Source organism: Condylura cristata, unplaced genomic scaffold, assembly GCF_000260355.1.
Source record: "Condylura cristata isolate star-nosed mole 26May11 unplaced genomic scaffold, ConCri1.0 scaffold00010, whole genome shotgun sequence".
Lineage (NCBI taxonomy): Eukaryota > Metazoa > Chordata > Mammalia > Eulipotyphla > Talpidae > Condylura > Condylura cristata.
In genome coordinates, this window is record NW_004567111.1 from 47,298,774 (window position 1) to 47,316,288 (window position 17,515).

A 17,515-nucleotide genomic window follows, 5' to 3' on the forward strand; every position below is an offset into this window, starting at 1 on the left:
ATGCTATTAATGAGAATGACACAGAGTCACTGCTTTAAAGTTTTGAGTGAATAATGCCACTAAATTTATGAGAGGAAGTAATCATTCCTGTGTTGGAGAATGTAAAAAGATAAAATCTTGTCTGTATGTAGAATATGACCTACTTCTCATAAGAGTCACCTTAGATATTTTGAGTTCTTGTCTACTGAAAGCAAGGACAAGAATGTTTATACATAAACAGGTTTCTACTACAATAATTCTTACTGGGGGCAATATTGCCCTCCAAGGGCTATTTGCCAATGTTTAGAGACCTTTTCTTGGGAAGTCACAGTGGCATCTAATCAATAGAAGCCAGGGATTGCTGCTAAGTATCCTACATTGTACAAGCTAGCCTATTACAACAGAGAATTATCTGGCCCAAAATAACATAATGAGTGCTGAGGTAAATATACCATAATATTCTAAATTATATCATAGAGTGTATCTCACTGACTTTCTTTGTTATCTTTTAACATTCTTGAATCATTTCTATCAGTGGAGAAAAATAGGCAGAGGCTACTCTGTCTCTCCCAAGAGTATGCTAGTTATGCACTTGATGGTAAATCAAATACTGTTATAAAATATGATAATATATAAAGAATAAATAACTCTACAGAGAGAAATATATCTTAAAATCTGCACTCAAATTATCTCTTCAAAATGGTTTTTCAGCCATTTAAAATTCTCATTCATAGTAAGATGCTTTAGTTTCTATTCCCCTCAAGAAATTAATACATTTAATTTAATAAAAAATTAAATTAGGGCCTTCCATGTGGTGCAGGGGCTAAACTCTCAGCTGTCAAGCTATTGTCAGCCACTCTGACATGAGTTCTATCACTGGCTGGGGAGCTAACCCACATGGTACAGCAGACCTCTCCTGTCTCCTCTCGGCAGTATATTTCAGTACATCTGCCTGTTTTGCTCCCCACTTTGTCTCTAGTGAATCCTCTCACCCCTATACCTCTGGCCTACTCCCCAGGTCTTATATGCATAAATACATAATTTAATTTACTTTAAAAATCATTTTAAATTGTCTTTAAAAAGTTAAATTTGTTTATGTTTTACACTATACATATACCCTGAATAGTATTACTATATCTGTAGTCTGCTCAAATAAACTCTTACATAAACAACCTATACTTAAAATGTTTGGAAATTTTCCATCCAGCTATTTAATAGGAACTGTTATATATAAGCTATGTTCCATATTGTTGCTTACTTGGCTGGTTCTCAGAATCACAGAAATTTAGAACTCAGTGAGATCCTAGAGGTCATCTAAGTGTCCTTCAAAGATGCTGAAGCATAAAAGAATGTTCTCAAAATAGTACTGTAATCACAGAAGTTGCAAGCCAGAGAATAAACAAATTTCAAGCATTTTCCCTAATAATTGTTTTACATGCTATGATGCAGTAACTCTACTTTTTTTTTTTTTAAAGATTTATTTATTTATTCATACATATAGAGCTGGGGTACAGGCCAGAGATGCGGAGGGTGAGAGGGTTCACCAGAGACAGAGTGAGGTGCAGAACAGGCAGATTGATGAAGTACACTGCTGAGGGGAGCAGTGGGCAGGTCAGGAGAGGTCTGCCGCGCCATGTGGATCTCCTCAGGGGCAGGCTGGATTGAACTCATGCGGAAGTGGCTTAAGCTTCTTAGTCCTGTGCTTTAACCCGCTGCGCAACCAGGGAGGGCCCTGCAGTAACTCTACTTTTAAAAATACATAAACTTTTATTTTTATTGTTTTCTTAAAGATTCATTTTTATTTACACATACACGAACTGGAGTGTAGCCCAGAGGCTTGGGGTGGGGGAGGGGAGAGGATTCACCAGAGACAGAACTGGGAGCAGAACTGTCAGATCTACAGAAATACACTGCTGAGGGGAACAGCAGGCAGGTTGGGAGAAGTCTGCTGTGAGGCTGGAATAGGTTGATAACCCCTGTGCCACCAGGAAGGGCCTAAAGTACATACACTTTGAAATATGATCTTGAAAATACCATCTTGCACTATCTTTGGAATATTAAATCCAGTTTCCATAACTTGACTAACCTATTCAGTTCCATTGCAGAAATATAAATAAGATTTTCAAATGATTAACAGAGAAAGGTGATTTTTGTTTCTCCTTTTGCCATCTTCCCTGCTCTCCATTCAGACAATTCATCATAGAATAGACAGGATGGTCTTTTAAAATGTAAATTAAGAGCAGTAATTCTATTTCTTAAAACACTCCACTCATAATAAAATCCAAATTGTTTTCCATGCCCAGCATGACTTTATATCATCTGTCTCTAAACCCAGCTATACTTCTTACCATTCTTACAATTTTCATGATCTCACTCAGCCATCTTGTAGAACACCAGATAAACAAGAACATGTTAGCTTTATTCTTCCTTCTGTTAGAAAAGCGCTGCCCCAAGATGTCTCCATTTTGAGATTGCTCTTATGATGGCAACTCCTTGAATACTCCTAATCTAAGCTCTTATTCCATTTTTCTTTATATCGTGTTTCTAATATTTCTAATAGCATAACACTTATATTTGTGAATTTGTTTTTATTTGTATTTTCTCTCTCTATGAAGATAATTTGTACTATCCAGTACCATCCCCTTAGACTGAAAATGTACCTGGTTCATAGCAAGTATTTGAATGAATTAAAGTTATTTCAGCAACTAGTATACATGTACTTGGATTTGGGTATTTCTGGCTGCCAGGCCATGAGCTGGATTCTATTTCATAATGTCACTCATTTTATACTCAAAAGGAAAAGCCAATATGACAAGCTCTGTATTATGAAGTTGGAACTAGTGCTATAAATATTTTCATGGAAGCATAGAAAAGATGGCAAGGCCAGTTTTAATCCCATCCCTTCTCCATTTAAAATAGCAAGGATTCCTCTGCTTATTAAAATAAATTCTCCTTAATTTCTTTCTCAGTGTGGCACTGAGATTCAGCTTTTAATAGTCAATTCTAGATTCTGTAGAGTTTTCTAGATTCAGCTTTTAACAGCCAACTTTTCTATTCCTTGATAGTGCCCTGGGATTCCCTCCATACCCATGCCCCCAACAGTCCCCAGCATGGGAACCCCACAGGCACATAGTGTAACCGCTTTCTCTGGAACTATAGTGCTAAAGGATGAAACACTGAAAGCTGGGGAAGGCCTGAACTACACTTTAAAAATAGCATCTGTCAGTGGACCTCTGTGAACACAGTGCATTATTTTGGGAATTGCCCTGGATAGTTCTTCTGATCCTTCTAGCTGCTAATTCATTTATTGGTTGACTTTGGTTCTTTCTAATCTTAGCCTGAAAACTTTTCCAGTCCCACTATCCCTACATTAACGAAGCAAAGACAACTTTCTATTCATGCTTCCTCTCAGCCTGGCTCAGCTGTCCTACCCTGAAACTTTACTTCTGACAACGGCACTGTCAAAGGTTTTACACACTTATCACTGAACTCATGTGTCCTGGCTTGGGATGATTCCCATTACTACCTTCTGGCTCACATTTTCTTTTCGTGGTTAATTTGGGAAAGCAAATATTCTCAAGATATCCTTAATTCCACCTCTCACCTCTGCTTAACAATGAGAACTTTTTCAGTAGCATGATAAGGAATATCTAACATCTAGAACGATAAATAACTATGCTTTTCCCAGTGAGTTCGGAACTGTTTTCTTAAGTAGAGAGAAAGATGAAAGAACAGGACCAACTTCTGATGATACCTTACAATCAATTGCAGTAAGAAGTGGCAGTTTCATCATCCAGTATACCAATTCCCTTTCAAAAACAGGGGTTAGTTCTGTGGAATCAAAATGAGGTAAACCTGTCTCATTTTAACCATTAAGTCTTTGCTAGGAAACGTGGCGCTGAACCAAAGTGTCATACAAGTGGGATGAGTGGATGGTGTCACTCAGGATCCAGAGTGAAGCCAGGCAATGCTATTAGTCTCATCTGCAGAGCAGTCTTCCAGGCTGACAACACAGCAGCATCATCAGAAGGAGCTCAGTGGAGTCACTAATTAAGACTCTACTACCTAAAGAGATCACTTATTTACAAAACTAATTTCCTTATCCACTATAACTGTTCTGAAATTAAGAGGAATGTATGCATCACATATAAGTCGCTTTCAGAAGATTCTTGTATGTGAAAGTAAGGAATAAGCTGAAGAAGGAAAACTTCATGCTTCCCTTATGATTATGTAGCTGTGTACTAACATGATTTAAACATCAGCTGGAGTAATTTTATTCAAAAAAGATCACACATATCAAATGCACATTTATGATAGGTAGACAATATAAAGTATAAAATGTATTTGTACTGACCTCACAGCCTAACAGACATTACCACTAATTATTAAATCTCTGTGTCCCTCTCCCATTTCCATTTCCATTCCCCTTTCCAAGATATAAAGATTATTTATTTATACTGTTTTTACTGCTGAAACCCGAATGGACTGTGCTGTGCACAAGGACTAAGCCTTTGTATTAAATCTCTGATGTCTGTAGTTGTTTTTATAGACTTAATATGGGCTTGGTAACTTGCACTTAGGTTAGTGAAATACTAAAATGAGTGGTAAAACATCAACTTTGCAGGTCCACAGTGGAAGGCAGGGAAACAAATATGAAGGCAGAGATCCCAGTTCTGCCATGGAACTCCAAGTATTTAGCAAGCCTGTAGGTCAAGGAAAACATGTAAAAAGCTCAATAAAAATAATATATATTCCAGGAGAGTTGGCCCAATGGACTAGGGTGGAGGATAAGTGGAGATTTGGTGATGGCTAAAGAGATAACACTCATCTGATGAGAGATGGCCCTATATCCCTCAATTATATATAGTGTTTAGACCTCATTAAAAAGTCATACAATTTTAAAATAATAATAATAATGTGCGGGCCCTCCCTGGTAGCGCAACTGGTTAGGAAGCAGCACTGCAAGCTAGCTGCAGCCACTTCAGTGCCAGTTCGTTGGCAGGTGATCCACATGGTGCAGCAGACCTCTCCTGACCTGCCCGCTGCTCCCCTCAACAGTGTACTTCCTCCATCTGCCTGTTCTGCTCCCTGCTTGGTCTCTGGTGAGGCCTCTTACCACCCCTGCAGCTCTGGCCTGTACCCCAGTTCTGTATGCATCAATAAATAAATCTTTAAATAATAATAATAATGTGTGTTGGATGTTATTGGTTGTCTTAGATGAGCTAGGGATATAATTAATCATTCTACATAGAGAAATAAGAGAGAATAGAGACTAAGAGAGAATCTAGAAATTTGGGGTAAGAGATAAGATTGAGAAAGTTTTGAAAGATCAAATTACAGTAAGTGTTTAGAAAAACATACATCTTCGAAATGAGTATTATTATACGTATTGTTAACTACTCTCTTAATGAAATTTACTATATCAGAAGTCATAAATTTGGACTAGCAAGGACTGACTACTTGAACCGTAAAGCCACCTTTGGCCAGTCAAGCTTTGTTCAAATAGACAATAGGCTTTAAAAAGTTATGCACCCCCACTGGAAGGCCTATGGCTAACGCCCACTTCAAATATGAGCAAGAAAATTGAAATAGAAGAAACTCCTATGGCGGAGAACCAGAGAGTACTGAAAAAACTGGACAAGACTATTTTTCCAGGGAAGCAGAATCAAAGCCTAATGAAGGAACATAGCCCACTCCGAGGGACCATCGGTTTCTCCAAGTCTGTTCCATGATATTTCATAAATGCTGTGTGCCAGGTATGCTATTTTTTATTAGTAAAAATGATTACTGGTATCCTTCCATGCTCAGACAATGATTGCTACATGACATAGCTGTTTGGGTCCAGCCTGTTTTTTACTATAAGGTCATAAGGCATTTCTACCATAAATGGTTGTTTAAAAGAGCAATGTCCTAGAAATATATTGATAGAAAAGCAAGAGAGTCTGTTAATTAAAAAAAAAAAAAAGACTCTAGAATTGGTCAACAGATTGAATAATACACTAAAATCAGTTAAATGTATCAACGGACATTCTAGAATCTGAGTGGATGTAAGCAGGCCAGTGGGTATCACTATCAATGAATAGCTGATTTCAATTCCATATATATTCAAAGAAAGATTATTTACTGAAAAAATATACAAATACCTGTACAACTTATTAAGTATGTTTGATACTGCATCAATGAGCATATCCTAACTGCTTCAACAAATAAAACTGTGTTCCATATAAAGGAGATAGTTTGGTAAACACAAAACCATCTTTGTCACGATCCATCAACTTTATCACCAAAGTAAACTTTCCCTTCTTTATTCCTAGAACACAACTACATATCAAGAGAGACAAGATAAAGACTGTCCATTCATTTTAGTGCAAATTTCAGCAATTAAAGTGAGAAAAAATATGTTTACATGATAATATAAAATAAGTGGAAAAGGCTTGAAGCAAAATGGATCTTTATAAGGACTTTAAAAAGGATTTTGCACGCTTCAAGTTTAAAAACAAACGTGTTACTTTTGACCTTTATGGAACACTAAGGGCAAATTTTCTGTTCATGTTATGAAGAAGATAAAAATATGGACAAAATTATGTGACAATTAGTTGGCATTACTAATAAAGAGAATGCATCAATAATCAAAAATTGCCCAACAAGGAAAAGCTCAACTGATGACAGTGAAATTTTACCAAACATACAAAATAAAGAATTAACAACAATCTTTAAACTCACCCAAAAACTTTAGAACAATCTAGAATGGTTATTTGCAAAATAAAGTTTATGTTATTATGGGAAGACTTACTATTAGAATGTTAACATAGTGGTACAAAGTCATACATACAATATTATTTTGACTGTCTCAAAATAGCTGCAGCAGAATCTACAAAAAGGGAATTTAGTTTACTTATAACACCAAAAGACATATTTCTGGTATATAAACTTACCATCCAATTCTTTAAAGGTGAGGTTGACTCCAAAAACGATTCAGAGATATGTGAAGAGAGAATAGACTTGTGGAGGAAAAAGAAACGTGTTTTAACAAGCTATATAACCTATAAAAAGCTTATTTCACTTACCTGCCCAATATTTTTCTCTTGTAGAATGAAGATAGACAAAATAAGTCTCAAAGATAACTTACGTGTGTTAGGAAAGTGAGGGCAGATAACTTTATTGAAACAATACTGATATTTTAATGTAATAAAAATAAGTAACTGAAATAATAGACTGCCTTAAGTTTCCTAGAAAATATATATAATTAGTATATATATATTAGTATATAATTCCAATATATAATTAGTTTTCAAAGCAGGTAGTAAAACTAGAGTAATATGTCTAAGCAGTGTTAAAGAAATTGAAGAAAAGAATACATAAACAATGGAAAAGCTTGATGAAATAGGCTTTAGAAAACTTCAAGCAGGAAATTTTCCTTTACTTCCAACCTTTTCTTTCCCTACTTGTCAATACTTAGTTAAGGCCCTTGTGATAGCCAGAAAACTAGGCAAAAAGACAAAAGTGATTAAAATGTCGTACTGGAGTCTGGTTTTTTGATTTATGAATTCTGAACACTTCAAAAAAACCAAATATTAACATAAAATTTATTTCAGTAGTAAACAAAATGAAGACCTCTGCTATCATTTTTGCTCTTGTTATTTCAATAAATTGTTATATTTACTTAAAAAAACTCCCATGACAAATTCCACACAGAATCTTAGAACTAGGTAAAATATTTTCTGTATTTGTATATCATTCTTTACTAGGTAGCAGATGTGAGAGCTTTCCTTAATTGGATGTTCTTTCAAAACTAACTTGTATTTTCATCTTTTATCTTATAGGTGTGGTTTTATACCACCCCATCTAGTAAAAGCTAACATACCATCATTTTTAGAAAAATAATTATTTAGTATTCTTGATCTGCACAGCAATTAATTCCTCAACTCTATAAATGATGAAAGTGAGGCAACAAAGAGTAATTTACTACAAGTTAGAAACTTAAAAGCAGCAAAACTGTGCTTTAAGGCACAGATCTCAGAATCCCCATTTCAGTTCTTTATCCCACCCCACAATATTCATTCTTAAGACATTTTCTGACATCTAAAAAGCATCCCCAAAGTACTTCCTGCAAACCTAACACTTAAACATTATAGAGTCTACATAATAAGGTATTCAATTAATATAATTTAAAGATTCCTCAATCCAATCCCAAAGTGACTTAACCCAATGTCATAGAAACAAATTTGTTTATATTTTCCAGTGATAATTCTATAATTCTATTATAATTCCACTAGTATTTAAATTGTCAGTTTAATGCTAGTATAAAAAAAACTCATGATATAAAAATCAAGTATTTGTTGAATAACATGGAATCTGATATACATAATAGTTAGCTTAACAAGGAAAATAAATATAGTAAATATAAAACCACTATTAATTAATAAGCATATAATTTTACTTTTTACCATGTGCTAAATGGTAGGACCTTATAGTTGAATATTTAGGTATTGTTTTCTAGAATAATAAGGAATCTTAGAAGGTGTATATTTTGCCCCAATTATTTTCCTATGTGAGAATTAATAGGAACTTGACCAAGATCTCATAAATTCAAGACAAAGTGGGGATTATTTATAGTCAAAATGATTCCTAGTTAAAGGCTGTTTCCACAATACTTAGTAGGTCTAATGAAAGTTAAAAAGTATTTGAATTGTATCTTTGCTGAAACCCTGAGTTTAAAAAACTAAATAATATAGACTAAAATAGCAAAAAGTTTGAATGAATGCACATTTTTTAAGTAAATAAATAAAACCAAAATTAATAGCATGTCACTATCAGAGAAGATAAGGGATATAATATTAAAAACAACTGTAATGATGCTAACTTTTAGGTTTCTGAAATATTTTTTAAAACAAAGCAGTTATTAGATATTTTAGGGTCACTTGATAAAATTACTTTCATGCAGACAAAGAAACAAACTACTGAAAGAAGATTTAAAGTTTGATAGTTCTCATTTATTTCATTCCCTGAAAATTGAACAACAACTTCACAAATTGATTAATACAGATGAAAAAATGGAAGAAATAGAAATCCACCCGGTTCTGGAATCATTGGTTGAGTCTTGGAAGATGGTCTGATCTTGTAATCTTTTTTACTTGTCCCTTCTTGGTATTCATCGTCTTCTGCCATTGTGTATATACTCATCCAATCAGCCTGTTGCTGGGCACTTAAGTATGTTCTCCCCTGGAGAAAAACAAGTACTAAGTATGATTTTTAAGCCACCAGTTTGTACAACAAACATTCTATGCCACACAGGAGGAACTGTATATTGCAACTAGCTCACCCTGCCCACAGTCCTTCATGTAGGTATTTCCTTGTGAAGAAGCTAGATTACAGTGCAGTTATTTCTATAAGTAGCCGCATGTTATGTCATCTCACCACAACTAGAAGGGCAGCCAGTTCAAGGGCAGTTGATCCCAAGGCCATGCAGTGACCTAATATGGAAAACTGTGCCCAAAATAAATGAAATGGAGCATTCTGATACTTGGCCCTATAAATTTGAATTGAAACTGAGAAACAGAGAGTGAGGCCATGAATCCAAAACAGGCCCAAGAAATAAGGGTCTATGAGTAAGCCAAACTTATAAATTAACTAAAGTTACAATAAAATTAAAACTATGACATACTATCTTCTCTAACAAAACAAGATATAGTAAGTGAAGATGACACAATAAGCCAACAAGGTATTCTATTAGGTAATAGAAAGATATCACGGCCTTCCCTTGTGGCTCAATGGGTTAAAGTACAGCACTGTGAAGCTGTCTGTAGCCACTGCAGCGTGAGTTTGATTCCCTGCCAGGGAGGTGACCCACATAGCAGACCTCTCCTGTTTCTCCTGCTGCTCCCGCAGCAGTGTATTTCAGTAGATCCACCTGTTTTGCTCTCCACTCTATCTCTGGTGATTCTTCTCACCCCTCCACAACTCTGGCCTATACCTCAGTTGTTATATATAAATATGTAAAAATAAATCTTTTGAAAAAATGGTCAGAAAAACTAAATAGACAGTTCCCCAAAGATATGCAGATGACCACAGACTCATGATAAAATGCTCACTGTGACTTATGATCATGATAAAATGCTCACTGTGACTTCACCACAGTGAAGTAGCATCTTACACCTGTGAGAATGGCCATCCATGTTGTTGCAAATGGCAAGATTTCACCACGTCTTAATAGTATAACTCAGTAGTATGCCATTGTGCATATACTCATCCAATCATCCTGTTGCTGGGCACTTAAGTAGTTTCCATATCTTGACTATTGAAGACACAGTTGCAGTGAACATAGGGTTGTATCTTTCTCTTGAATTGGTGTTTTTGTTTTCTGTGGATAGGTACATAAAAGTAGCATTGCTGGATCATATGAAAGAGCTATTATTAACTTTAAGAAACTTCCTTGATTTTTTCCACTGGGGTGGGGTTAGTCTACATTCCCACAAAAGTATACAAGAATACCTTTTCCTCATCCCCTCACCAACATTTGTTATTGCCGATTTTTTTTAATATGGTGTGAGGTAGTATCTCATTGTGGTTTTGATTTGCATTTCTCTGATAACAAGAATTTCTCTGATGACAAGGATATAGAGCCTTTGTACATGTCCTTGTAGGCCACTTGTATATCTTCTTTAAAGACAGGTCTATTTAGCTCTTTTGTCAATTGTCTGATTGGGTTATTTGTTTCCTGTTTTGTTGAATTGTATGAGTTCTTGGATATTAGTCCCTTGTCAGGTAAATGATGTGCAAATATTTTCTGTTATTCAGAAGTAAGACTATAGGCATATAAAAATGTATTTTTATTATACATGTTATTTGGGTTATTAATATTTACGGAAGTAAAGGGGTATAGTCTGTTTATGTGACCACATTTATTCACTCATACGTTCATTTAAAAGGCATTAAACACATATTTATGCCAACTACTATATTTAAAATTAGAGTCCATAAGAGATTCCATCTGAGTTCAATTGAGTATGCTGAGGGTATAGATGAGCTTATAAGCTTGTTTCCTAGAACATGTCATCCATCTCAGATGCACTAGTACCTCAAGCTAAGTTCAGACTTAGATAACATGGAAGGCCCTACAGACAAATTGATTGTCAACATGCATAGAGCTGCTGCTACATAAAGAATAGATGGGTAGGCACTTAAGTGCCAAGTCTGCCTGAGTGCTTGTCAACGTCATTTTGCCCAATTTTGACAATAAGTAAATGTGGACCTCTAGTGGGTCTGAGCCCTGAGGCATGCCTGTGAAGGACAAACCAGATGGATGACTGCTATGTCCAGCATGCAGTGCATCTTTATTTTGCAGCGTGCTCTTTATATAGTCCACATCTAGCTGAAACAAATCTAGCTGAAACAAGAGCATATTGACTTCATCTAGACAATCTCTAGCAGTAACAATAGCATAGTGACTTATTCTAACTCTATATCTGGTGTTCTAAATCTTGGAACACTCTGTGCAGCCCCAGATGGCCAAGCCTTTGCATATACCCAGACATTTATCTTGATAAGCTCTTTTACTATCTTTCTCAGATGTGGCTGCTTGCTCACATGACCTATTTTCTCACGTTCTTGGAGCTCAGACCCAGCACTCAAGAGTGTTCCCCCAGACGCATGCGCTTTCACATGCCTTTCTTATCTAAGTCCATATGCCAGTCGACGTCATGCCAAAGCTCTGCCAACTAGTTGACTCATATCTTAACCATGGCCTAGAAAGGACATGGCATAGAGTTCCTACTCTTAGGTCTAAGGGTCTAGGTCATCCCACCAAAGGAAGAGAAAGTACATATTTGGTTCATGGGCAGTTATCAACACTTGGGCACTGGGGACTGCAGTTGCGCTAAAGCTTTATTCTTTCTTCTCAAACCTGTTCCTGTCTCCCCCACAAGCTTTCATTCTAGGAATGCTCCTTAATAAACTGCTGGTATGCTGATTTCCATTTCAGAGCTTATCCCTTGAGAAATATAACCTACAACCACATTCAGTGGAAGACAAACTGCCCTCCTAAACCAGTATAGAGGTAGATAAATTCATTTGTGTATGTGTGTTAATACATTATTAAAATAAGTTTTATTCTTAGTTTCAAAATACCTCTCCCTTCACTGTTTAAACAAATTTAAAAGAGAGGTGATACCTTTTAAAAACAAATTTGGATAGAAAAATAAATGATGTTTAAGATGTTGTGGAAATATAAAATAAATAGTACTTAGGATGGTTGTGCAGAAAGAGTTAACAGAGCAGATAAGTCTGCTATTCTTAGCTCTGGTTGCAAGGTTGGCCCCTTGCTGAGATCTGGGAACTTTGGAATAAATAGTTCCCTATGGGCCCTCCCTGGTGGTGCAGCAGGTTAAAGCACAGCACTAAGAAGCTAAAGCCACTTCAGCATGAGTTTGATCCCAGCCTCGGAGGTGACCCGCATGGCGTGGCAGACCTCTCCTGACCCTCCTGCTGCTCCCCTCAGCAGTGTACTTCATCGATCTGCCTGTCCTGCTCCCCACTCTGTCTATGGTGAATCCTTTCACACCTCTGCACCTCTGGCCTGTACCCCAGTTCTGTATGCATAAATAAATAAATCTTAAAAAAAAAATAGTTCCCTACAATGATATAAAACTTTCCTTAAATGAAAAGAATAGCTCTCTGTGCCTAAACTGTACTAGCAATACAGTTTATGCTAAACATCTGCTTTCATTAAGGGAGTCTAGATTTTTGGTATGTGCCAGTCAAAGGGTACCTGCATGACCAGCCCCAATAAAAAATTTGGGTGATAAATATGTAATGAGTTTCGTGGAAGATAATACTTGACCTGCCGTCACACGTCACAACTCATAGTTGGAATTATGTGTTTTTTATGTGATTCCACAGGGAGTGGGCTTTTAGAAATTTGCACCTGGTTTTCCCTAGATTTTGTGCCATGTACCTTTTTCTCTGATTTTGCTTTGTATCCTTTCATTATAATTACTCTAAACTTGTGGACAAAAGATACTGAATCCTGTGAGTCATTCTAACAAGTCACTGAGCATATTAGTAGTCTTGGGTCCCCTAACACAGAAGACTAATAGGTATGAAAAGGAAGTCATTTTCTAGAATTGAATGTTTTAACTATCTAATATTTACATTAATGAAAATATACACAAATAATGAATTTTAAAGTATTTATGATTATTCAATGAATAATATACTTTTATCCCTCTAGCCAAATCTAGATATTGAACAATTATTACTATCCCCTGATACTCCACCAAAGAAATTTGCTATGTTGCAGAAAACTTGAGTGTCTATATTTGAATATCAAACATTCTGCTTAAGAGCAGTGTTTAGACCTTGATTTACCTTTTTTATATTGTTAAATTATATATGAATATATTTCCCTACATGGACAAGGTTTTATAAGACCCGAATCTATAAAACAAGGTTGATAAGTCTTCATCCATAGTATAGGCCCAGGAAAAAAAAGTATGTATTAATATATATAAACTCCTAATTCCTAATTCCATAAAATATTTCTCTTTATTTTAGTTATCCTCAATTGTTTATGCTTACATAGGAAAACAATCTATCATGCACTATCATCAACATTTATTTCTGTGTACATATTTCCTCACCAAAAAGCCTGACAATTTTATTTATGCTGTTTATACTGTTGTTAGTGGTGTAGTTTTAAACTCTCCTTAGGTGCAATATTATTTTAATGAAATACAAAAATGGATCCACAAAAATGTATATAAATAGTGAACAGATAATACAAACTTCTTTAAGTTCTCATGCCATCTGTTATTGTATGTTGCTGCTATAAAATCTAGAAGTTCAGCCTACCAAATATAATAGACACCTGTTTTGTCAGTACCATTAACTTGCAAATATAATTAATTAGAAAGGAAAGATATAGTTAGACATACGTTTTCACTAGATTTTCTTTCATTCTAGGCAGTTGATCCATCTGTTGCCTTTTAGAAGCTTGTTGTGAGCCAGAGATCTAAAATACAAAAAGTTGGGTATTTTATTCTTTTATTTCATGATTGATTTCAGAGATAATAAGAATAGTCCATATTCAGTTAGCTCATACCCAGATCATTTAGATGTAGAGGGAGAGCTAAAGAAAGATGAGAAATTCTGGGACTCTCTAACATTATCAAGTTTCTAATCATTCTGGAAACACCTGTATCTCAACCTAACAGTCCTTGCAATTTTTTTTTAAAGTTTTACTTATTTATGCATACAAGAACTGGGGTACAGGCCCAAGGTGCAGGGGGTTGAGAGATTTCACCACAGAGTGGGCAACATAACAAGCAGATCTACTGAAATACACTGCTGAGGGGAGCAGCAGGCAAGACAGCAGAGGTCTGCCGTGCCATGTGGATCACCTCCCTGGCTGGGAATCGAGCTCATGCTGCAGTGGCTATGGATAGCTTCATAGTGCTGCACTCCAACCAGTTGTGCCACCAAGAAGGGCCCAGTCCTTGCAATTTTTAAAATATAGAGAATGATACAAAATTCCTATCATTCATGTAGTAGAGATCATTAAAATTTTTTAATAGACACCAAATATAATTAATACATGCATGCTGTCATTAAGGTAGGTAAAACAATAGAAGCTGTGGGCGAAAATTAAAATACAAGATCATATGTTCATTTTTGTCTATTTTGAGACTCCCTCAGAACAACAACAACAAAAAAAGTGTTTGTGGGCACTATAAATATAGCCTGCAATTCTGGAATAATTGAAACTAATGAACTTAGAGATGGCAACTGAAACCATTAGTAAATGAGATCGCTTGTTAAGAGCACACAGAGAAATAAGAAAGTTTCTGTAATAAATAAAGGGAAGAAACTTTAAAGGGACAGGAGAATCACTAAATATAGGACTATAATTTAAACAAAAGAAGAACCCAGTTAAAAATCTGTCATAGAAATCAAGGAGGGGGGACCTCCCTGGTGGTGCAATTAAAGCGCAGCACTGCAAAGCCGGCCAGGTGGCTTCAGTGAGAGTTTGATTCCCAATCCAGAGGTGCTCCATATAGTACAGCAGACCTCTCCTGTCTGGCCTGCTGCTCCCCTCAGCAGTGTACTTTATCAATCTGCCTGTTCTGCTCCCCACTCTGACTCCTGGTGAATTTTCTCACTGTCCCTGCACCTCTAGCCTGTAACCCAGCTCTGTCTGGATAAATCAATAAATTTTAAAACAATTTTTGAAAAAAAATCAAGGAGGGGTAATATTTAAAAAGAGAGCAGAGGGCTATCCTAGCACAGCCACTGCAACAGGAATTCGATCCACTGGCCAGGGACGTGACCAACATGGCACAGCAGACCTCTCCTGACCCCCCCTCTGCTCCCCTCAGCAGTGTACTTCATGGATCTGCCTGTTTACTCCCCACTCTGCCTCTGGTGAATACACTCTGTCTCTGGTGAATCCTCTCTCTCTCTCTCTCTCTCTCTCTCTCTCTGACACACACACACACACCTCACACCTCTGGCCTGTACCCCAGTTCTATATGCATAAGTACATAAATTTATTTATAAAAAAAGAAAAGGATGAGAAACAGCAATGCTGGGTAAAGATGTTAATAGATTTGAATATAAAAAGGAAGCCATTTCACACCAGATGAACTCTTCTTCGGGGTGTAAGATTATTTGCTAAGAGAGACAAATTTGGACACTTCAGACCAGAAGATGGAATTTACTCATTTATGCACTCAGCAAATGTTTTTGAGCATCTACTCTGTGCCATGACTGGATTAAGTACCAGGATAGAAAGCCACGTTATAGTAATCACAATCTGTTGGAGAAAAAATTAAACGAAACAGATTGTATAATTCAGTGTATTTTACTGAGGCTGCTTTGTAAGCACACACCAGAGGTGGCTATTTCAGACTAGAGGGACATCTACATGGAAGAGTAGGGAATTAAGAACTAGGGGAAGGACATTCTAGGTAGAACAGCCAGCAAGGACCTAAAGGCAGAGTAGCTTAACAGTAGCAGAAATCAAACATTCATTGGTCTGCCTGCAGGGCAGGGTGTAACGACAGGCTGGAGAGTCAGGAACTGCTTGTCAGAGAGGATCTTCAGTGTCAAGAAAGTTTACTGAAATCCTTTGGATACTGTGCTCATTTGAGGTTTTAAAGGAGAATGCTACCATAATATCTGAATTTCAGAATTATCCCTCAGGTAACAGAGAAGGAAATAAGTATGGTTGGGATGAAATGTTATTAGCTAGGCTGTTGCAGTGACATCTCAAGTCTAGACTTAAACCTGAGGTGCTCTGTGTTTAAATAACAAAATAGAGCTAGTCCAAAGAGATTGATAATATAATGATACTGACTGATCAGGAAATGGGTATGATTGAAATGAAGTAATTATGCAAACATTTTATTTATTTACTTTTTTTGGGTAGAAGAAATGGGGTATAGGTCAGAAGGTGGGAAGGGGAGAGGATTCACCAGAGACAGAGTGGGGAACAGAATAGGTAAATTTACTGAATTATACTATGGGGGTTACCTCCCTGGCTGGAGGTCCAACTCAGGTTATAAGGCTGAGATTTAACCCTTAAGACATCAGGTAGGCCCTGCTAGCTTTCTTTTTCTTTTTTTTTTAAGGTCCCTTGCATAGGAGGTATATTGTTATACACACATACACACACACAAGTCAAGGAGAGATAAAAGCCAACCTGTGCTAAAATGCAAAGCCTAAAAAATATAATAGGTGTCTCCGATTATATACCCCTGAAATAGTATAAATCTAGGTCTGAAATAACCTGAGATGTTTTGAACTCCATGCACATAGATCTCAGAAGCCTTCTCCAAATTTTGACCTTTGTCACCTGCAGCCCAGCCTAGAGAAACAGCATCTCCCTGCTGGTATTACAACAGATGGTTAAACCTCAAGCACCACCCCTCATGTTAGTGGATCTTAACACCTGTTATGGCCAGTTAAGAATGTTATGGCCAGTCAGGAAACTATGTGTTAAGGAATGACTAATGTATCTTATTTTAGCTAAAACAAACAACTAACAACACACAAGCAGCTAGGAAGACTAATAGTTGTTTTCAAATCTTTGAAAAGCCTCCTTAAAGATGAGTTAATACTTCTACGTTCTTCAAAGGATAGGATAAAATCAAAGAATGTAAAGGACATTTCAAGGATGGAAAATGAGGAGTGTTGTATGATGCTTTAACAATTCCAACAATTAGAACTTCCTAACAATAAAATGGACTGGCCTTAGGTTACTTATCGTAAATCACATTATATTCAAGTATCTCAGACTAATTGTTAAAATTCTATGTTAATGGGAATAGAAGTAACATTGCAATAAGCTTCATTTAGTCTTCCTGCCTGACTTTTCAGTAATGCAGCAGGTCTGTGTTTTCTTAAAAAGTAATATTTATGCTATATCCACAACTCTTAACTGTGGAAACTCAGCTTCAGTAATACCAGTGAGAAGTAGAAGTACAAAACGCAGACTCAGTCAAGAGCTCTAGTTATCTGTCAAAGATTCAGCTGTTTAGGT

At 36.4% G+C, this 17,515-nt stretch overlaps 1 protein-coding gene across 1 annotated transcript in view; it reads right to left on the bottom strand.

The window, feature by feature from the left end:
- The window catches only part of LOC101628148 (spermatogenesis- and oogenesis-specific basic helix-loop-helix-containing protein 2), a 71,707-nt gene that overhangs the window by 39,891 nt on the left and 14,301 nt on the right, over positions 1 to 17,515 (bottom strand). Inside the window, 3 exon segments of the mRNA XM_012723169.1 lie at positions 11,231 to 11,248; positions 13,028 to 13,043; positions 13,911 to 13,987. Coding sequence (XP_012578623.1) covers positions 11,231 to 11,248; positions 13,028 to 13,043; positions 13,911 to 13,987 — 111 coding nt within the window.